The sequence below is a fragment of the Triticum urartu genome, chromosome 3A (genome assembly GCF_056163025.1).
Source record: "Triticum urartu cultivar PI428250 chromosome 3A, HENAU_Tu73, whole genome shotgun sequence".
NCBI classification, from domain to species: domain Eukaryota; kingdom Viridiplantae; phylum Streptophyta; class Magnoliopsida; order Poales; family Poaceae; genus Triticum; species Triticum urartu.
In genome coordinates this window covers 665,355,453-665,377,405 of record NC_141875.1, presented here as the reverse complement: position 1 = coordinate 665,377,405, position 21,953 = coordinate 665,355,453, and the positions used below count along the sequence as shown (strand labels likewise).

Below are 21,953 nucleotides of genomic sequence, written 5' to 3'. Positions count from 1 at the left end.
TTCGGCCGGGCCGCCGGCCACAAACGTTTACCTAATTATTTACGGTGACACCATCTCGAGCTCAGTCGGCTGCCACATCTAAGCGACGGTCACAATGAAAAAGCCCGTGGTACCTGCACCGACCAACCTGCTTACACCTCATCCTTGTCATGCGCCACAGCCCGCCGTAGACAGAGGTAAGCGCCATTGGTCAGAGAGGAGTAACACGGCGGCGAAGTGTGGTGTGAGTGTGTTAATTATTGTGTGGCCTGGCGCAGGGTGGCAAGTGCCGTGTCGGCCGTGTGCGTGAGCAAGGGCTGTTATGTAGGCAGGTCCTGTAACTGAACCAATTAAGTCTGAAGAAAGAAATACTACATCTCTGAACTCTTTTCCTGCAACTCTCTCTCAGTTTGCTTCTTCTTCTTCTCCTACAAGTCAGGCTAGCTACGATCTCACGCCGGCAATCACACCGGCCAGGGGACACGACGCACCTCCACCGGCAACGTTGCGGCCATGCACGGTGTTCCGTCTCTGCTGAGGCCTTACCGGAGAAGACGCGGCCAGTCATGTCGCCCCCCGCCTCAGCCTACGCTGCTGCTCCTCGGAATCGAGCGATGCGATCTAATTTATGAGGCAACTGGGAAATAGCAAACCTAATCAGATTGATCGCTTGGTCCATCTTGAAATCATGATGTTCACTAATTGCATCTCATACTGGACGCACAAGAAGATTATGATCTGATGAGTAGAGAACCGGAGACAGATTTCACATGGCACTTGAAACACGAGCTTAATTATCAACTAGCAGACGTCGATGCAGCCAAGGTACTCGTCCTCGCAGCCGCCGTAGCCGCACGGAACGCTCCGCTGCCGCTGGCTCGTCGTCTGCAGCGGCGATGACGTGGCCGCCGTCACGGTGGCGCAGCCGGCCGACGCCTGCTGGCACGCCAGCATCTCCCCGAGGCAGCCGTGCACGCACTGGTCTGCGGCCTCGGTCTCCCTGCCGGACCCGTTGTTGGCAGCCACTAGTGCCTGGCGGCAGCTCGCCGGCGCCACCAGCACGGACAGGATGACGACGACGACGGCAACCGTCCCCGACGTAGAAACCATGCCGACGACGTGGCAAGAGGCGCGGCCGTTATGAACTGCGACGTGGATTCGTCGTGGAAGCTGATCGTTCAGTGCAACGTCCATTGCCTAGTTGAAGGCTTTTAAGGATTGTGTGATGGCGCACGAGTAACGCGTCATGGCCACCAGATTCTCACCGGAATTGGTTGATTGGGGCGGTCGCTCACGCACACCACGTCAGGGGGAAATGCCCTGAAAACCCTGACCTCGTGCGGTTATCCGGTTAGGAAAAACTCGATTATTTGAGCAGTGTTTTTGAGGTCCGGTGTAGGTTCAGAGACGCTTGCCATCAGCGCATCCACGTTGTTCCACTGATGATTGTAAGTTCAATCACTCCCCCTCCTTACTCGTTGGAGATTAGATCCATGAGTATGTGGTAAATCAAGAGACATTTTACAGTACACCCAAATAATGTGAGCCATTCATTTCCGACCATTCAATGGTCTAGATCAACCAATACTACCAGACAAAATCAGAAGTATTTTTTGTTCAAGAGGTAAAATTGGAAGACACACAAAACAAATACCAAAGCTCTACTTGCAGAAGCTCCTATATATGTTTTCTTCTCCTATTCTAAGTTTCTAACCGGACACCATTCATCCGTTTCCGGCGTAGGTAGTGGATCGACCTTGCCCGGCAATATTTTTTGCACCGAGGAAATCACCATATACAAAGCTAGCCAAGCTATCCTCCTTTGTTGATTGATCATGTCCAGATACACCAGTACAAATACGTGATCGGCCGATAGTTTTCCGACGATCAAACCGGCAGCTGCAGCCGCTGCACAAAAGCGGGCAGGGATGCCGATCTAATTTCGCCGGAACACGTCAGATGATCCCGTTGTCACAAGCGTTGAGCGTCCCAGTGATGCTTAGTTGCCCATACAGGAAGTATAACTCCTTGCAAACGTGAACTATCATCTCACGATACACTTGCCTAGGCGGAAGACTCGACGTACAACGTACCTCGGCAAACAGGTACGCTCACACATGGCCCATGACAAGAAGCGTCAGTGACGTCGCGGACTAAGCGGAACACAGGTGCTCGTTGTCGTCGCCGGCGGCGGCGACAATGGTGTCCAGAATGACGGCAGCTCCAACGTCAATGCCATTAGGGCCAACAGATGGCGTGAGCTCTGAATTGTGATTGATTGTTGGACAGTCACCGCAGATGACCGACGACGGCAACGGCGAGGCCTGAGTGCCTGACGAGGGTGCTCTCAGACTAGAGATTTTACAAATTACGAGACAAACAAATGACCAATCTACCCAGCTAATCAACGGTCAAGATAATTCAATACTACCTGGTCCCAAAGGTAGTACGATGCACCGTAAAAAATCTCTAAATCAAATGGTAGTGGTGATGTTCTAGCAGCATGCTAAGTTTTGTTTGTCGGCATTGGTGATGTTCATGTTTGTTTTTCATGTTGGTTTTGATGATTGATGATCAGGGGCTCAGGGCATGTGTATTAGTATACAAGTATGGCCAATAGCTCGATGTGGTAGTGTGTTCAACTCCATGGTTTGCTTTGAGCTTGCTAGATGTGAAAGTGTGTTGGACTCCATGGCATGCTTTGAGCTTGCTAGATGTGGCAGTGTTGAACTACGTGGTTTGCTCTGAGCTTCAACATCAGTCCATCTGTAGAATGTTGGTTGTGTTTGTTTTTTCTGTAGTGTGTTACACTAGTCTTAATGCTAAGAGATTGTAGGACATGAGCACCGAAGGCTTTAGTGAGGCCATAGTCTTGTCCGGGAACCGGTCCTGTCGTCCTATGTTGAGGACTCCAGCCGTTATCCGAGCAGATGTCTCCAGATTATGATATGTTCCAGGGTCTGCTTAATCTGCTTTTGTTGTTGCACATAGGCAACCATCAAGGCTGGTGAAAAGATCAAGATGGATCTACAGGAAATGAACAGATTAAATAATTCCTTATTGGGAATTTTAGGCAACTACGAAATATAAATGCGGGCCTAACAATTGCTAAAGCACGGTGTGTCAAGTTTCTACTCCCTCCTATTCCTAAATAGGAGTCTTTGTAGAGATTTCACTAGGTGGACTACGTATAAAGTAAAATAAATGAATTTACACTTAAAATGCATCTATATATATCTATATGTGGTTCATAGTGAAATCTCTACAAAGACTTACGCTGCGTTTGGATGTTTGTAATAAGGTTCTGAATTGGATTTGGTATCCCCTAAATTCCAATTCGGCTGTTTGGCGTGCACACTGAAACAACGGTCGGAAATCAAACGAATACAGGGACGAAATCGTTTGCACGCGCGGAGCCCTCCCACGTTTCCGAGCCCTCCGGCTCCGATTTGGCTGGAAATCTCCCCTCCCACAAAAGGTAACGCTTCGCTCCTTCTTTTCCCTCCCGCTCCGCCACTCGACCTGGAAAAGAGGAGGCGCCCATGGAAGCCAGCCAGCGGCGGCACCCCGGGACCTCTCCTCGTCGGCCCTCCTCCTCCTCCTACCGCTACTCCGACACATGCATCCCCGCCGCCGCAGCTCGTTCTAGTCATCCCTTGGCCGCCCCATCTCCTCTGTCGCCCCATCTCCTCCATGGACGCCACGACCTAGACCTAGTCTTCCGCCGCCGCTCCTCCTCCTCTACGCCTTCTCCGACGTCCCTCCCATGCCACCGGATCCTCTGCTCCTCAGCCTTCAGTTCCCATCTCCTTTGCTCGTTGCCATCTCCTCTGCCGCCAGATCCCTTCATATGCTCTCTCCTTCTTCCCCTTCCATTGTTCCACTTCTTCATCTTCCTTTCCAGCCAATTCAAGTAGTTTGTCAGCACCCGAGCTTATCATATTTCCCCACTCCTTTTTGAAATCTGTTTTATACAAGTGTTCTTCTTTGGTGAAATCTGCAACTTTTGTTTTGTACTTTGTTCTACATAGTTCTGTACAAGTTACTTCATGTAATTGCTCACTCGAGAGGTCATGGTTAGTTCAGGTGGAGAGACGATAAAATGCTCGCGTACAGGTGGACAGTTCATTCAATAGTCACACATTGTACAAACATTAATTTGATGCAAAAAGAACAAAGCACTATGAAATTCCATAGTTTGCCATCCAAACAGGATTTGGTATTGAAACCTCACCATGATTCCATGAGCCAATTCAATGAGCATCCAAACGAGTGAATTCGTATTCGTGTCCATTACAATTTCCTTGTTGAATTGGTACTAAAACCAATTCAATACGGAGGCTTCCAATACAGACATCCAAACGCAGCGTTATACTATTTAGAAATAGATGAAATAGTAAAGATGATAATGATACGTCTCCAACGCATCTATAATTTTTTATTGTTCCATACTATATTATATTCTGTTTTGGACATTATTGGGCTTTATTATACATTTTTATATTATTTTTGGGACTAACCTATTAACCGGAGGGCCAGCCCAGAATTCCTGTTTTTTGGTCTATATTAGGGTTTCGTAGAAAAAGAATATCAAACAGAGTCCAAACGGAATGAAACCTTCGGGAACGTGATTTTTGGAACAAACGTGATCCAGAGGACTTGGACCCTACGTCAAGACATCAACCAGGAGGCCACGAGGTAGGGGGCGCGCCTACCCCCCTGGGCGCGCCCTCCACCCTCGTGGGCCCCCTGTTGCTCCACCGACGTACTCGTTTCTTCTATATATACCTACGTACCCCCAAACTACCAGATACGAAGCCAACACCCTAATTCCACCACTGTAATTTTCTGTGTCCACGAGATCCCATCTTGGGGCCTTTTTCGAAACTCCGCCGGAGGGGGCATCGATCACGGAGGGCTTCTACATCAACACCATAGCCTCTCCGATAAAGTGTGAGTAGTTTACTTCAGACCTACAGGTCCATAGTTATTAGCTAGATGACTTCTTCTCTCTTTTTGGATCTCAATACAAAGTTCTCCCCCTCTCTTGTGGAGATCTATTCGATGTAATCTTCTTTTACGGTGTGTTTGTTGAGACCGATGAATTGTGGATTTATGATCAAGTTTATCTATGAACAATATTTGAATCTTCTCTGAATTCTTTTATGTATGATTGGTTATCTTTGCAAGTCTCTTCGAATTATCAGTTTGGTTTGATCTACTAGATTGATCTTTCTTACAATGGGAGAAGTGCTTAGCTTTGGGTTCAATCTTGCGGTGTCCTTTCCCAGTGACAGTAGGGGCAGCAAGGCACGTATTGTATTGTTGCCATCGAGGATAACAAGATGGGGTTTATATCATATTGCATGAGTTTATCCCTCTACATCATGTCATCTTGCTTAAAGCATTACTCTGTTCTCTTGAACTTAATACTCTAAATGCATGCTGGATAGCAGTCGATGTGTGGAGTAATAGTAGTAGATGCAGGCAGGAGTCGGTCTACTTGTCTCGGACGTGATGCCTATATACATGATCATACCTAGATATTCTTATAACTATGCTCAATTCTGTCAATTGCTCAACAATAATTTGTTTACCCACCGTGAATACTTATGCTCTTGAGAGAAGCCACTAGTGAAACCTATGGCCCCCGGGTCAATCTTCCGTCATATTAATCTTCCAATACTTAGTTATTTCCTTTGCCATTTATTTTACTTTGCATCTTTTATTTCTCTTTATCATAAAAATACCAAAAATATTATCTTATTATATCTATCAAATCTCACTCTCGTAAGTGACCGTGTAAGGATTGACAACCCCTTATCGCGTTGGTTGCGAGGACTTATTTGTTTGTGTAGGTGCGAGGGACTCGTGCGTGACCTCCTACTGGATTGATACATTGGTTCTCAAAAACTGAGGGAAATACTTATGCTACTTTGCTGCATCACCCTTTTCTTTTCAAAGAAAAACCAACACAAGTGCTCAAGAGGTAGCAGATAACAACAATAAGTAAAAAGTTAAACAAAGCAATATGGTATATCAAATGGAGAATAAAGAGACAGTAACCACAAGTCATGAGCTAGGACCAGCACATCAGGCCGCATTCACGAATTCAGACGTCTTGCTGACCCCGGCCTCATGTTGGCATGGGCCGAGGACCCATTTCGGACCGCCGCGCAGACGTTCGCCCAATGTCGTCGTCGGTCAACAACCAACTCTTCAAAATATATAGGGATGGTCGAGTCCGAGCGTGCCGTCCGTGCCCTCGCCATGGACGGGGGGCGGTATGCCAGGGCAACGTTCGCGGGCGACCATTGCCGCCAGGATGATGCTGTTGGGTTTCGTAGTAATTTCAAAAAATTTCCTACGCACACGCAAGATCATGTGATGCATAGCAACGAGACGGGAGAGTGTTGTCTATGTACCCACGCAGACCGACTGCGGAAGCGTTGACACGACGTAGAGGAAGTAGTCGTACGTCTTCACGATCCAACCGATCAAGCACCGAAACTACGGCACCTCCGAGTTCGAGCACACGTTCAGCTCGATGACGATCCCCGGACTCCGATCCAGCAAAGTGTCGGGAAGAGTTCCGTCAGCACGACGGCGTGGTGACGATCTTGATGCACTACAGCAGCAGGGCTTCGCCTAAACTCCGCTACAGTATTATCGAGGAATATGGTGGCTGGGGGCACCGCACACGGCTAAGGAATAGATCACGTGGATCAACTTGTGTGTTTCTGGGGTGCCTCTGCCTCAGTATATAAAGGACTAGAGGGGGGAGGCTGGCCGGCCATAGGAGGCGCGCCAGGAGAGTCCTACTCCCTCTGAGAGTAGGATTCCCCCCCAATCCTAGTTGGAATAGGATTCGCGGAGGGGGAAAAGAGAGAGGGGGGGCCGGCCACCTCTCCTAGTCCTAATAGGACTAGGGGAAGGGGGGAGGCGCGCAGCCCATGTAGGGCAGCCCCTTCTCTTTTCCACCAAGGCCCACTAAGGCCCATATAGCTCCCGGGGGGTTCCGGTAATCTCCCGGTACTCCGGTAAAATCCCGATTTCACCCGGAACACTTCCGATATCCAAACATAGGCTTCCAATATATCAATCTTTACGTCTCGACCATTTCGAGACTCCTCGTCATGTCCGTGATCACATCCGGGACTCCGAACAACCTTCGGTACATCAAAATGCATAAACTCATAATATAACTGTCATCGTAACCTTAAGCGTGCGGACCCTACGGGTTCGAGAACAATGTAGACATGACCGAGACACGTCTCCGGTCAATAACCAATAGCGGGACCTGGATGCCCATGTTGGCTCCTACATATTCTACGAAGATCTTTATCGGTCAGACCGCATAACAACATACGTTGTTCCCTTTGTCATCGGTATGTTACTTGCCCGAGATTCGATCGTCGGTATCCAATACCTAGTTCAATCTCGTTACCGGCAAGTCTCTTTACTCGTTCCGTAATACATCATCTCACAACTAACATATTAGTTGTAATGCTTGCAAGGCTTATGTGATGTGCATTACCGAGAGGGCCCAGAGATACCTCTACGACAATCGGAGTGACAAATCCTAATCTCGAAATACGCCAACCCAACATGTACCTTTGGAGACACCTGTAGTACTCCTTTATAATCACCCAGTTACGTTGTGACGTTTGGTAGTACCCAAAGTGTTCCTCCGGTAAACGGGAGTTGCATAATCTCATAGTTATAGGAACATGTATAAGTCATGAAGAAAGCAATAGCAACATACTAAACGATCGGGTGCTAAGCTAATGGAATGGGTCATGTCAATCAGATCATTAAACTAATGATGTGACCTCGTTAATCAAATAACAACACTTTGTTCATGGTTAGGAAACATAACCATCTTTGATTAACGAGCTAGTCAAGTAGAGGCATACTAGTGACACTAAGTTTGTCTATGTATTCACACATGTATTATGTTTCCGGTTAATACAATTCTAGCATGAATAATAAACATTTATCATGATATAAGGAAATAAATAATAACTTTATTATTGCCTCTAGGGCATATTTCCTTCAGATACGTCCAAGCGCCTGCACCATACAGTAGAGGCAGTCGACTGTCTGCGCCTCGAGCCCAGTGGCGATTGATCAGGGTTGTACGTGGCCTTACGTCGCTGGAAGGATCACAACGGAGGTGTCACCGGCCAAGGCTGCCATGCGTACTAGGACACCATCCAGTACATCGTGTAGTTTAGTTTAAATTTCGTCGGGTTTAGTTGAACTTCATTAAATTTCGTCCTTTTGGTTATAAAATATTTAGAAATTCAATTAATATCGTTCATTTTGCGTGAATTCCGCTCTTGTCTGTCCTTCTCCATTTGAAATGAGGCCGGCAATTATGCATGCAGTTGGATGACCGGTTCCCGTATCGGTGTTCAAGAACGGACATGAAGCATCCACAGACATTCGGAGAGTACAATTCGGAGACACTCTTTGGCCTGCAGAGAACCTTGTACTGCATATTGTATTCCACAACCTTATGTTGTACTCACTCCATTCACAAATATAAGATGTTTTGATTATTTCAATATGAACCATATATAGACTAAAATGAATAAATAAACACACTAAAGTGTGTCTATATACTTCCTCCTTTTTTTAATCTACATATAAGATTTGGTCAAAGTCAAACTTTATAAAGAAGTTTGACCAGTTTTATAGGAAAAAATATCAACATCTACAATACTAAAGCTATATAGTGTGAAAGTTAATTTCATGATGCATGTAACAATATTGATTTTATATCGTGAATCTTGATATATTTTTTTATAAACTTAGTCAAAGTTAACAAAGTTTGACTTTGACCAAATCTTATATGCAAAGTAAAAAGAAACGGATGGAGTATTTTCGATTAAAGAGAAATTAGAACATCTTTTACTTCCTCGGTCCTGAACATTTTATCTTGGATTTTTCCACATACGGATATATCTAGACACGTTTTAGTGTCTGTATCTAAAAAAAACTAAGACGAGTAATTTAGGACCGAGCTAATATTTGTGAACGGAGGAAGTACTACTGTACACACCACGTTTTAACGGACCATCTGAGCTGTGTGAATATTTATCCAGAATTGCCGACGCTGAGAGCGATGGAACCAAAAGCTAGCGATGAACAGCCAGCAGTAGAATCGCATCTTTCACTGTCCGAGTTCACCCGGCTTGTGTGAGCTTCCTTCCACAAGCGCGTCATCCCCATGCCATCTAATCTACACACGCCTATAAAGAAACCTTTTTTAGACGAAGCCCTAGTCTGAGTCTCACACGGTTCCACCCACCGCCTCCCCAATCATCCCCCCGATTTCCTCCTCGTGTGCCCAATCTGCAGCTGCTGCCGCTGCTCCTTCCACAGCTTCGGTGGGACTCGTCGGATTGGGCTCCTTTTTCCATTTCAGGTAGTACATCCTTCTTGCTCGAATCTACTGTTTGATCTGCTTGCACATCTCCCGCTCCGGCGCAGAATCGATGGGCTCTTCCCGGATTCGGGAAGCCTGCAAAAAATTGGATTTTCTAGGGGCAATCTCAGCCTACTCGCCCCAATTTCTGCTTGTCCGATTGGCTCCGGTATTAATTCCTAGGCCAAGATTTCAGTTTGCTGTCGTAGTCGAGTCTCAGATCCCCATATCCATTTATGTTCTCAGTGGTTAATTACTAGTATTACGATGTCGTCTAAATTTGAAGCAGATCTGAAGTCAGCCGCTCCAGTTTTCCTGGAGGCCATAATCCTTTATTTAATGGTCAACTTGTTCAGAGTAGAGTTGAATCCTTAGGTTCGCTGGGCTTCGACCTGTGGTATCCTCTGGTTGTTTGACTCTTGAGAATTACTTCCTCACACTTGATTCGTTCTTCAGTGATTCAGACTGGTTCCAACTTGACGATTTGATTTGCTTGGGTACCTACCGTGTCAAAGTTAAATTTTATTTGGCCAGTCTATGTTTAAATGGTTGCCTTCTTCTTTCAGAGGATTGATTGGGTTTCAGTTCATTATATCAATCGACACATGGATCAGTTCTGCTCTATCCTTTTATTATTTGTATGTAAGGTGAATTGGTTGGTCACAATAACTTGCTTCAGCTGCTTGCTAAAGATGGCTTTTCTAGCTTGTTATACACAGTAATTGGTTCCAGCAATAATCATTTCGACATGATTTCTGCTACGGGACCTTATGAGTTATAACTGATCCGTAGTTCCTCTCATGCTAGGAACAGCTAATTGTTTACGGTACACGACGATGGCATACTCCATATTTGCTGTCTGTTGGTAATGTCGAGCCTCAGGAATTTCTTGTGTCTCCTATAATTAGATGTCCATTTCACCTGCAGAGCATATGTGTTTTAAGCAATTGCTCACATGAAGATCATGACAGCATTGACATGTTCACATCAATTTTAAAATTGGAGACACTCCTCACATTGTGGATGTCATAGAAAAACTGCTTTTGTTGTTAAAAGGCGGAGTTTGACAGTTTGTGTTCCTTTCCATTCTCTAGTGACTAATATTAAACAAAGCTGCTGTAAAGAATATTCTGTTATGTTGTTTTACTGGTGTTACTTTGGAGTTGCCCAAACAGTATCACAGGATTGCTTCTACAGTTCCTACTTGGTGCTAAATCATTTTGTATGCTGACTGCAGGCAATTAGACTCGCAGAGATGGACACTACTGCTGGCTAATAGTAAAACGATTATATGGCCAAAGGTATATATATATATATCTTACGCCTGTTTGTTCCTAGCAACTTTGACTGTAAATTTAGCTGATATTTTAATATTTATGTTCTGTGGATATAGATATTAAGGCAATGCGCAAGGGAGGAAACGGTTTCTACTTTATCAATAAGGAGACAAGTGCTGATTCAATCAGGGAAAACAATTCCAAAAATTCTCATCGGATGGCTGATACAGCAAGAATAACTAAAACAGAGACATCAAAGTTGAAGAACATCATTTCAGCATCATTCAAACCCTTGTCTCTTACCATTCCCATAGGAGACGGATTCCATGAATCGTTCCATTCGAGCCATTGCTATTTATAGTATCTACTAAGGTTCATAAATAAGCCAAAGGTTTTCAGTACTATTGGCTAAGAAGGGGAGGCAAACATTGAGCTGCTTGCTGCCACATTTTGCAATGGTTACAATCGTTGGTACACGGGAACAGTTTGTTCAACCACAGACATTCCTGCGTGCTACAATGCAGCTCAAGTCCCCAACAAGGCCAAAACTTTCCTTCTGCTTTACGCCACAAGGGGATTGCGATCAATACTGTGCTTTAATCCCTGGCTTGCCAGAAGACCTGGCAAAGATATGTCTTGCCCTTGTTCCTCGAACTCATTTCCCTGTCATGGGTGGAGTTTCCAAGAGGTGGATGTCATTCCTAGAGAGCAAAGAATTAATTGCTGTAAGGAAAGAGGTTCAGAAGCTTGACGAGTGTGTGTATGTCTTGACCGCTGATGCTCAAGCAAAGGGTTCTCATTGGGAGGTTTTGGGATGTCAGGGGCAAAAGAACACCCCTCTTCCGCTTATGCCTGGACCAACCAAAGCTGGGTTTGGTGTGGTTGTCCTTGACGGGAAGCTCATCGTCATTGCTGGCTATGCTGCTGACCATGGCAAGGAATGTGTTTCTGATGAGGTTTACCAGTATGATTGTTTCCTCAACAGGTATGTTTCTTGTGGATTCTCATGCATCAGAAAAATAAAGTACATCTTATTAGTCTGACAAACTTTAAAGCTTGACCTTGTGTTTTCAAATAATGCGAATGAATTAACAATAGTAACTTGGTGATATGTACAGTGTTCAAATGCAGAACAATACTCAAGTCCTCAACATTTTATCGAATGTTGGACCAACTCATTTATCCTCTGATTCCGCAGGTGGACCGCCCTTTCTAAGATGAATGTCGCTCGTTGCGACTTCGCGTGTGCAGAGGTCAACGGTGTGATATATGTTGCTGGTGGATTTGGTCCCAGTGGTGATAGTTTATCAAGTGTCGAAGTTTATGACCCAGAACAAAATAAATGGACGTTGATCGGGGGCCTTCGCAGGCCGAGATGGGGTTGCTTTGGGTGTAGCTTTGAAGGCAAGATGTACGTCATGGGTGGCCGTTCGAGCTTCACAATTGGTAACTCCCGTTACATTGACGTGTATGATACAAATAGCCATGCCTGGGGTGAGTTTAGGAATGGCTGTGTAATGGTCACGGCTCATGCTGTTCTTGGTGAGAAGCTCTTCTGCATCGAGTGGAAGAACCAGAGGTCTCTGGCGATTTTCGACCCAGCAGACAATTCCTGGAAGAAGGTTCCAGTGCCGCTTACTGGTAGTTCCAGCACGCGGTTCTCTCTCGGGACACATGATGGGAAGCTGCTGCTCCTCTCACTGGAGGAAGAACCTGGGTATCAGACGCTGATGTATGATCCTGCCGCGCCAACAGGCTCTGAATGGTGCACGTCAAAGCTCAGGCCGTCGGGACGATGCTTATGCAGCGTGACCATCAAAGCCTGATGCTCTAGCTCGGGGGTTGCTGAAGGATGATACCTAAGTTTATTCCTGCCTCATCTTCCACATTTAAGACCAGGCTTTGTTTGGTTTATCGTTTGCTCCTACTTGCTGGGGTTTATATCCGCTTGTTGCTCCACCCAATAATAGAATGTTCATGCTTCAGTTCATTCGGTTGCTTGCTGACAGCGGGCCTTGCCATAATGTACTCTGTTCTCAGTTGTATTGAAATACTATCTGATTATAATTTTTTAGACTTTGAAATAGGAGGGGCTCCTACTATGCTATATTAAATTTTAATAGAATGAGTGTGGGATATGTATCCTCACATTGGTTCAGAGATTTGCCAACAAAGCAGGAACTAGAGGTAGTTGAGAAAAGAAGTGATGAAATCACTGAGATCAGAGGATACTCTATATTTTAGCAAGTGAGATCAGCCTTTGTTATTTCTAACCATGCTCTACTGGAAGGATTTATGTGGTTGAAAATGTAATTGATTTTTCCCTCTCCTTCCAAATGTTCCAAGCAGTAACAGTGAAGATCTCAAAAAACTGTTTTCCAGAATGGTTTTGTTTAGCCCTTTACACTGCCTCATTCCTGGAGCATCAAGAGGTATCACTGGATTCCCATTCTGGCCCAACAGTTTTTACTGAAAGTGCAGTTGAATATCAAATGCTCAAAAAGTAGAGCATGGCTATTGCCAATCTGATAGGACATATCTGAACTCATTACTCATTGCCAATCTGATAGTGTCTTCTTTTGAGCATATTCCCAGTGTTCAGCCTGTCAAAAAGTAATAGACCTTGAGCTTCATTTGTAACTTGGATTTCCAAATCCATTTGAACGGCTCCTGGCAAGTGATTTCTCTGTGACAGTACATATAGATTTTTTTTTATATTTTTTGCCGAATAGCCCGATCCCCATGGAAATGACCAAGGTGTCCAAATCACTTAACTCCATGCTGGAAGGTTTGCTAATCATGAGGCTTACATATTCAGCGTGAGCTTGAGGAGATGGTGGCAAATTGAAGAGAAGGCTTGGGTCATCTAAGGAATAAAAGCTCTGGACCCAAATATCTTCAGATTTGGTGTAGGAGTATAGGCATGCGTACTGTTCAGAAATTCAGAACGAACCACAAGGTTTTTCAGCATGTGGTATGAGCCCAACGTGTATGATTCCCAAAGCAAGTTAACCCACTGAATGTTTGCATGGTTGAAAAATTTATCAAGGAATTTTAGAACCAATGCTTGATTATGTACCATGATGTTGATTACCACAAGGCCTCCATTCCCTTAGGACAGCAAACTCTCTTCTGGGCAACAAGCAGTTGACAAGGAGTATTTTTTAGTAATGCAATTCACTTTTTTTTGTACACTGGTCTTGGTCCATTTTGGAGATTTGAAGTTGACGGTTATAAAAGAAAAGGGCTTGGATTTTTGGAGTTTTGTTGTATACATTTTTCTTGTTTGGAGTTTTGTTGTAGATCGTGCCAACACTTCTTTCTTCATTGTCATCAATATGACAGAAACAACACTTCTAAAAAGAAAAGCTATTTAATTGTCTCATCAATGACAGAAACAACACTTCTTGCTTCCTTGTCAACTTCATCGAGTAAGGTTGTCTTCTGCCAGAACCACACATCGGCAAAGATACCACATGAAATTTTAACTTAGTTGCATCGTCTACTTCAATTTTTGTTGTTATATCCACTGAAATCATAGAGCGTGAGCACTCAATGCCTGTAGTCTACATAAAAAACCCACTCAGCCACTCTATATTAGATTTCAGTGGTATTCATCTTGTCTTGCATCCGGTGATCAAATCCAAGCGGTCCCAAAGGTCCCACCTGGGTTGCGTGAGAAATTCAAGGTGCGTTTGATTTGAGCCCAAGGTTGCACCACCAAAATTTTGGGTAGCCAAAATTTGGATCAAGGTTTTATGTACTCCAAGAGTTGGCCAATTTTCCCTACACAAATAAACTATAATTGGTAGGAGCCACCGACATGCTAAAAGGTTGGCAACAATCCAAGTGAGGACGAAAAGTTTGGTCACAACTAAAAAATTGGTAAACACATGTGGTTGTTTACGGTCACTAAGGTGTCATAAGTTGGTGTTGACAATCACTGCTATGGTTAGATGATGCATTATGTTGACGTTATATACAATTTGACCCCTTGACTAGCTTTTCGGCTGACAAATCAGTTTCTTCTGCAACATCACAATCTTGCCCCTCAAATCTAGCATGAATAGTGTAAAAAGACAAAAGCAAAGTGACACTAATCAACTATGGATTTGTCATTTTTCTTTTTATATGAGTATTTAAATTTTGTTATGAACTTTTAGGGATTATAGACACGTTTATTGTGAACATTTGTAAAAAAAAATGAAACCTTTTTGAAACATTTAGGGCTCATTTGATTAGTAGAATCGGGATTCCCATATGATTTCTTCCTACGGGATTATTTTCTGGGTATGTCATTTGTTCCATAGAAACGTAATAGGATAATAGAATTTTCAGGATTGTGTTCACATTGACCTAATTTACAAGGGCTCTTAGCATTAGACCTGATCTCATGAGAAGTTTTTAGAGATTGAAGTGAAGAAGGCATTTCAATTCTACAACGTCTAGGTCATGGACGCTAATATATATCTGATGCCCGTTCAAAGGGGTAATTTGAGTTAACGATCGTTCCTCTAGACAGAGAACGGATTCATTCGCTGATTTTTTTTAACCCCCAACGATCACTTTAGAATTGCCATATGGAACGGATAACTTATAGGGAATTGCCATGTTCTAAAATGAGAATTGCCTTTCAGAAATTGCCATGCTGGCTAAAAGGAACCGCCATGCTACATTAACCCAAAAAGGTGAAAATTGTCATGCTTTAAAAACTAAAATTTTCACCCTGAAAATGTTCACTCATATTGTTATCCGGAGCGAACCATTTTTGTCGTGAACTTCGTAGTTCATTCAGAAGGGTACGTGGAAGCGAACACTTTATTAGAATTCGTACGCAAGATCCGACATGACTAAGGCCGTTCGCTCGAATTGCTTAAAAATCTGGTGTCAGTTCTATAGCATCAATGTTATTTTGCCTACTATTATTTCGATTTAAAAATTCTGTAAACCGAATAGGCCTTTAAACGTGAGAGCAGACGGAGTCGGTAATTCGGTATCGGCTATCAGTATCACCCGACGGAAAAGAAAACCCAACCCCGCTCCCCTCGCTAGAATCCTAGGGGATTGGACATCGCGCGATGGCCGCCTCCGCCTCCGCCTCGCCCGCCGCCTCGCCGCCCCGCCGCCGCCGGCACCGCGACGACTCCCCGCGCCGCGGCGACCACCGCAAGCCCCGCCCGTCGCCGTCCCCGTCGCCTTCCCCCTCCCCCGACCGCGACGCCGACCGCCGCCGCCGCAGATCTAGGGCTTCCCCGCCCGACCGTGATGCCGACCGCCGCCGCCGCCACGACCCCAACCCGTCGGAGGGTAACGGGGTCGCCAAGCCCAGCAAGGCCGACGACCCCCCGCGGTCGCGCGCTAGGGTTTCCGACGGGGAGGAGGAGGACGGCCGCCGGGCGAGGCGGCCTGGGGCTTCCGACGACGAGAAGGAGGGCGACCGCCGGCGGAGGCGCCCCAGGGATTCCGACGACGGGAGGGACGACCGTCACGGCAGCAAGCGCGACCGGGACCGGCGGCGCCGCCGCCGGAGCCCCAGCTCCGAGTCGGGGTCCTCCCCCGACGACCGCCGGAGGCGGCACCGCCGTGATGAGGGCTCTAGGAGGCGGGTGGAGGACCGTGGCCGTGAGGAGCGCCGGGCAAGCCCCGAGAGGAAGGAGCCGACGCCACCGCTGCCACCCCCGCCGCCGCTGCCGGAGATGATCCCTGGCCGCACGGGAGGGATCTACATCCCGCCTTTCCGCATGGCGCAGATGCTGCGGGATGTGGAGGACAAGGCGAGCCCCGAGTACCAGAGGCTCACGTGGGATGCTCTCAAGAAGAGCATCAATGGGCTGGTCAACAAGGTGAATGCCACCAATATCAAGAATCTTGTGCCGGAGCTGTTGGCCGAGAACCTGGTTCGCGGGCGGGGCCTCTTCTGCCAGTCTTGCATAAAGTCGCAGATGGCTTCACCTGGGTTTACAGATGTGTTTGCCGCGCTGGTTGCGGTTGTCAATACCAAGTTCCCTGAGATTGGTCGGCTGCTGCTTGTCCGTGTCATGCTTCAGCTCAAGAGGGCCTATAAGAGAAATGACAAGGTGAGTTACTCGGTCGTTCTTTTAGCTTGTCATGTAAGAATTGATACTTACTGGCTACTTGGTACTCATTTTCAAATTATGTTGATATACTATGTTAGTAATTTATGCTTGTTTACCTACACCCAAACCCCAATCAAGGTTTCTGCCATTTTTGTAGCCTAACCATTTATCAGATGAGCTATCCTGATGACTCTTAGTAGTCTTTTTTTTGCGGGATACGATTCTTAGTAGTCTGTAAAAAGAACAATGTTGGTTACAGCAGGTTAAGTAAAAAGAACAATGTAGTTGTATGTATGAACCTAAGATATAATCTGTATCCATAATTACAGATGGTAAACTTGTGCTCTGCATTCAGGATCATTATATGTTTGATGATGAGATTTATGAATCCGAATGTATGCCTTTGATGCATGAAGGCAATCTTTTACTTGATATTTAGGATTGAACTCTCAAAGTATAAGATCAAACATTGTTTGTTGTTTAGAGTTGGGGCTTATGATTCTGCTGATATTATCTGGTGAAGAATATAAGATCAAACATTGTTTGTTGTATAGTGTTGAGCTATGTTTTTAAAGCGTCCCTAAGGCGACGCCTAGGCGTCGAAGCGCTCCCCCTCCGCTTTGGAAAATCGACCGCTTTGGGCGCCTAGGCGTCCAAAGCGCCCGCCTAGGCGTCGCCTAGGCGCCAAAGCGCCCCCCCCTCCCTAAGGCGGTAAGGCGTCGCCTTAAAAACATAGGTGTTGAGGCTTATGATTCTGCTGATATTATCTGGTGAAGAATTACCCATGCACTTAATTGCTTTTATTTTTTCTGCATAAAATGCTTACTGCAGCTCTTGTTGATTGCAGCCCCAATTGCTTGCGGCAACCAAGTTCATAGCACACTTGGTTAATCAGGTGGTTGTGCACGAGCTTGTGGCTCTGGAGCTTCTTACTGTACTTCTTGATAATCCAAGTGATGATAGTGTTGAGGTGCGTAGCTCAGTTCCATGAGTATTCGGTATTCCTTTTTATGTACTCTCTTATTGTAAGGAAATATCTGAAGTATGTACGTCATATCTCTCATCTGGCAGGTGGCAGTGGGGTTTGTGAAAGAATGCGGAGCAATATTGCAGGACTTGACTCCTCAGGGGCTTCATGGTGAGCTGTTGAAATTAACGTTTAGTGTAAATGCAGCTTTAGGAACGCTGTTCTGGATTTGGTTGTTCTGGAAATATATTTGTTGACTATATTTGCCTGTCACCTAAATATATATTTGTGTTCTTGACTTTGTGCATGCTGGAAAACATAAGTTAGAAACATAATCCGCTGACTATAATGTTTGACACAAAAATTTGGCACTTAGAATTCGTTACAATGACACATGGGCTCTGCAGATATATCACTTTCATGGTACATTAAAATTGGGCACTTAATTGTTTCTGACGCACTTGCACTGGAGGTGCACACCTACATTTTGGCCAAACATGTTGAAATCTAGCTGAAAATTATTATTTCTGAATGGGTGGACTATCGAGTCTTAAGTTGCATGGCTAGAAGTTTATGATGAGTGTTAAAGGGGTCTGACTCGTGAATTGTATGAATCTACCACTAAATTTACAGCTATTGTTAGTTGTAGAGGCATGCCTCACTTTCCCCTTCTGCATTCGTTGTTTTCCTTAGATGGCTGACTCTTGAATGATTTCTTAAGATCCGGCAAGCATCATTTTTTTTTCAGGTCAACTAATTCTACGTCCTTAAGCTTGTGAAATTTCAAAATTTAAACTTTCAAACTAACTAAGCTGCATCTTGAGGGCATACTTCGAAAAATGACCTTAATGCTTTTAACATTAACAGAACCAAGAGTTTACATCTTCTGAACTAAATCGTCTGTCCATATTTGTTGTTAATTGTAACTGTTTTGGTTTAAAAACAATTTTTGGTCATATAATATTTTTTTGTTCTCCTTGTTGATTTTCGTCAAGTCTTTCCACAGTCTCGTTGTGTTTAATTCTCAATGCATTTACATATTACTTGATCTATGCAGCTATGTTTGAACGATTCCGAGGCATTCTTCATGAAGGTGAAATAGACAAGAGAGTACAGTTTCTCATTGAAGGCCTTTTTGCTATTAGAAAGGCCAAATTTCAGGTAAATGCATAGTTGTCCTAATTGGTGCCTTTTTTGCTGCACTTGCACAATAAATTCTGATTATATTTTTTTTTCCTATGTAAAGGGATTCCCAGCCATCCGGCCAGAACTGGATCTTGTGGAGCAGGAGGACCAATTTACTCATGATATGTCCCTTGAAACTGAACTAGACCCTGAGACTAATCTAAGTAAGGTTTTGTTTCAATAATAGGCATTGTTTTCTGTTATTTACATCACATGAATGGATAAATTTGTACTTTTGTGTGGTATAGCCCTGACCTTTTCAACCTACAGATGTTTTCAGAGTAAACCCGAACTTTGCTGAAGATGAGAAGGCCTACGAGAACCTAAAGAAAAGCATCCTGGGAGAAGATGATGAAGAGGAAGAAGGGTCTGATGATGCTTCTGATGGCGAGGATGAAGAAGAATCAGATGATGAAGAAGACGAAGAGCAGATGGAGATAAGAGATAAAACTGAGACCAATCTTATCAACCTTCGAAGAACCATATATTTGACAATCATGTCCAGTGTTGATTTTGAAGAAGCTGGTCACAAGCTTCTAAAAATTAAACTTGAACCCGGGCAAGAGGTAAGCACTGTATATTCCTGATTTGGTATTTGATGTTGATTGCAGTTTTGTTTGTTGAAGTTGCTTCCTATTTGCGTTTTGTGTGTATTGTCTTACATTTTTTCTGTACAAAGTTTTTTTTGGAGTTGATTTCATGCATCTGTACTTGAATCTCTGCTGATACGAGCTTTTGCAGCTGTGTCAAATAATGCATTTTTTTTCCGTTGCACTAATTTATTTTAACTGATTACCCAATATATGGCCAGACTTTGTTTTTCCGTCTTGTGTGTTCTATTGATAGTTTGATGCTAAATCCACAGAAGATGCCATTGGCCTTAAAGCTAAACTCATTTGTTTCATCATTTGACAGATGGAGCTGAACATCATGCTTCTCGAGTGTTGCAGTCAAGAGAGGACATACCTTCGGTACTATGGTTTATTAGGGCAGCGGTTTTGCATGATTAATAAAGTTTTTCAAGAAAACTTTGAAAAATGTTTCGTGCAACAGTATTCGATGATTCATCGTCTCGAAACAAACAAGTTGAGGAATGTCGCCAAGTTCTTCGCGCATTTGTTGGGTACTGATGCTCTCCCTTGGCATGTCTTGGCCTATATCCGGTTGACAGAGGAAGACACCACATCTTCCTCCCGGATTTTTATAAAGATTCTCTTCCAGGTATGTTGTAAATAAACGTGCTACTTCCCTGTTATATGTCACTTTACCCTTTCACCATAGCAGACAACTGAATAAGTTTCTCCACATGCAGGAATTGTCAGAGCATCTTGGTATACGATTGCTCAACGAGAGGCTAAATGATCCAAACATGCAAGAATCCTTTGAGTCGGTCTTCCCAAGAGACCATCCAAAGAACACCAGATTCTCCATAAATTTCTTCACCTCCATCGGTCTGGGAGGCATCACGGAGAGCCTGCGAGAGTACCTGAAGAACATGCCCCGCATGATAATGCAGCAACAAAAGCCTCCCTCCCCGTCTGAGTCGGAATCAAGCGGAGAAAGCTCTGATTCAGGGTCCAGTTCTGAGTCTGAATCAAGTTCTGATGAGAGCGAGAAAAAGCGAAGGAAGAGAAGGAAGAAGTAGAGAGGGAGAGGAATCAGGTGGAGAAAGCTTTACTCGATGCAACACATCATCATCAGTTGTGTTTGGATCAGCTGCCTAGTTGGACTCTGTTGCTTGTGCATGTGTCAATCAGAATTTAGCTGTTGGTGCTTGTTGAATCCAGGACTTATCAATCAGAATATAGCTGTTGGTGCTTGTTGAATCCAGGACTTCACTATCGAAGCAACGAGGCCACACCAACCGGAAGAAGTTCCGTTTTTCTTGGTAAATTTTAGACAGCACAGGTTTTGTATCTCCTTCCGAGTTTTGTATCTGCTCAAGAATTTGTTACCTTACCGGTCTGTATGTTGGTTTGCTACAGCATTGGTATTTTTTTTTTCCAGCAACGCCACTTAACTCCACAATACTTCTTTGTGCCTAAGGATAATAATATGAACGATGATTGTACGCTCAGTCTTATCAAAGGCCTTCTCAATCTTATCATACTTCTGTATATGCTTCGCTTAGTTGTGCGGTGGCTTCAAAGTGTATGAACCACCGCCACCAGTCAAGATCTTTTAGGGCTTGTTCGGTTGAGGTGGATTTGAAGGGGATTGAGGGGGAATTAATCCCCTGCAAGCCAAAATCCCTGCAAATCCCCTCAAATCCACCTGGGGTTGGGATTAACCGAACAAAGCCTTACCGGGTTAGGGATATGTATGAGGATCATCAAATACTAGAACAACCTCCACCACTTGTTCTATCACAAGCCTTCAAAAATTTAACGCGTCCAATAACTTGCTCACTAAAATGCTCGTATCAACGAAAGACCAGGACCGAACACTAACTTCAAAGAGCTCAAGTATCTAAGCACACAAGTCCAGTGTCCAAATTATGAACCAAAATGATAAGTGCCACACGTGGCACGAAGCACTCCGGCCCTGCTGTTTTTTATAACTCTAAAGTTGCCATCTAAAAGAAAAAAAAAGTTACGATTATTGACAATTGAAGTTGTCATCCTCAAGTCACTAAGCTTGGCGTAAAAAATGTTCGGAGTTGCAATGTGTTTGTGGCCAAGTATGATTTTTTTAATAATTTGTACGATTACAAAATATGGTATCGTTTCTTTTACAATTTGGGGATAGGAAACACTCTCCAAATCAACTAAAATTCAGAAGCCATGTTCGGGTATGATGTGTTTGGTAGGCTGGGCTGCACGCATTTCTTGGCCCACATGTTTTTCGCCTGCATGTGTCGGGAAGTGTGGGAGACGATGCGACGTCTCATAAATCCTCCCTTCTCTTCAATCACCGCCCATTTGCATCCACACCACACACTCACTCTCCCTCCTCCCCCTCTCTCTCTCACCGCCCCTTCGTGCTCTCTGGTCGCCGACCCCTAGCCGCGTGTCGCCCTCCATCCTCGTTGGCAA

General features: G+C 44.6%; 2 protein-coding genes across 2 annotated transcripts; both read left to right on the top strand.

The window, feature by feature from the left end:
* The first annotated feature begins 9,150 nt into the window (after positions 1-9,150).
* LOC125528186 (F-box/kelch-repeat protein At1g67480) lies at positions 9,151-12,775 on the top strand. Its single transcript, XM_048692692.2, has 4 exons — positions 9,151-9,412; positions 10,650-10,713; positions 10,806-11,674; positions 11,888-12,775. Exons 3-4 carry the CDS (start codon positions 11,145-11,147, stop codon positions 12,513-12,515), a joined length of 1,158 nt encoding a protein of 385 aa, XP_048548649.1. The 5' UTR covers positions 9,151-9,412; positions 10,650-10,713; positions 10,806-11,144; the 3' UTR covers positions 12,516-12,775.
* A 2,917-nt stretch (positions 12,776-15,692) lies between these two features.
* On the top strand, positions 15,693-20,995 carry LOC125528188 (MIF4G domain-containing protein / MA3 domain-containing protein). Its single transcript, XM_048692693.2, has 8 exons — positions 15,693-16,766; positions 17,614-17,736; positions 17,838-17,904; positions 18,791-18,894; positions 18,980-19,082; positions 19,189-19,484; positions 19,834-20,139; positions 20,231-20,995. The coding sequence occupies exons 1-8, from the start codon at positions 15,768-15,770 to the stop codon at positions 20,561-20,563; spliced, it is 2,331 nt and encodes a 776-aa protein (XP_048548650.2). The 5' UTR covers positions 15,693-15,767; the 3' UTR covers positions 20,564-20,995.
* Positions 20,996-21,953: the final 958 nt, after the last annotated feature.

Excerpts from the sequence above, each read along its gene's own strand:
- LOC125528186 (XM_048692692.2), top strand. The coding sequence starts at position 11,145 with ATGGTTACAATCGTTGGTACACGGGAACAGTTTGTTCAACCACAGACA. Across the intron at positions 11,675-11,887 it reads TATGATTGTTTCCTCAACAG|GTGGACCGCCCTTTCTAAGA; the intron begins GTATGTTTCTTG and ends CTGATTCCGCAG.
- LOC125528188 (XM_048692693.2), top strand. The coding sequence starts at position 15,768 with ATGGCCGCCTCCGCCTCCGCCTCGCCCGCCGCCTCGCCGCCCCGCCGC. Across the intron at positions 16,767-17,613 it reads CCTATAAGAGAAATGACAAG|CCCCAATTGCTTGCGGCAAC; the intron begins GTGAGTTACTCG and ends TGTTGATTGCAG. Across the intron at positions 19,083-19,188 it reads AGACCCTGAGACTAATCTAA|ATGTTTTCAGAGTAAACCCG; the intron begins GTAAGGTTTTGT and ends TTCAACCTACAG.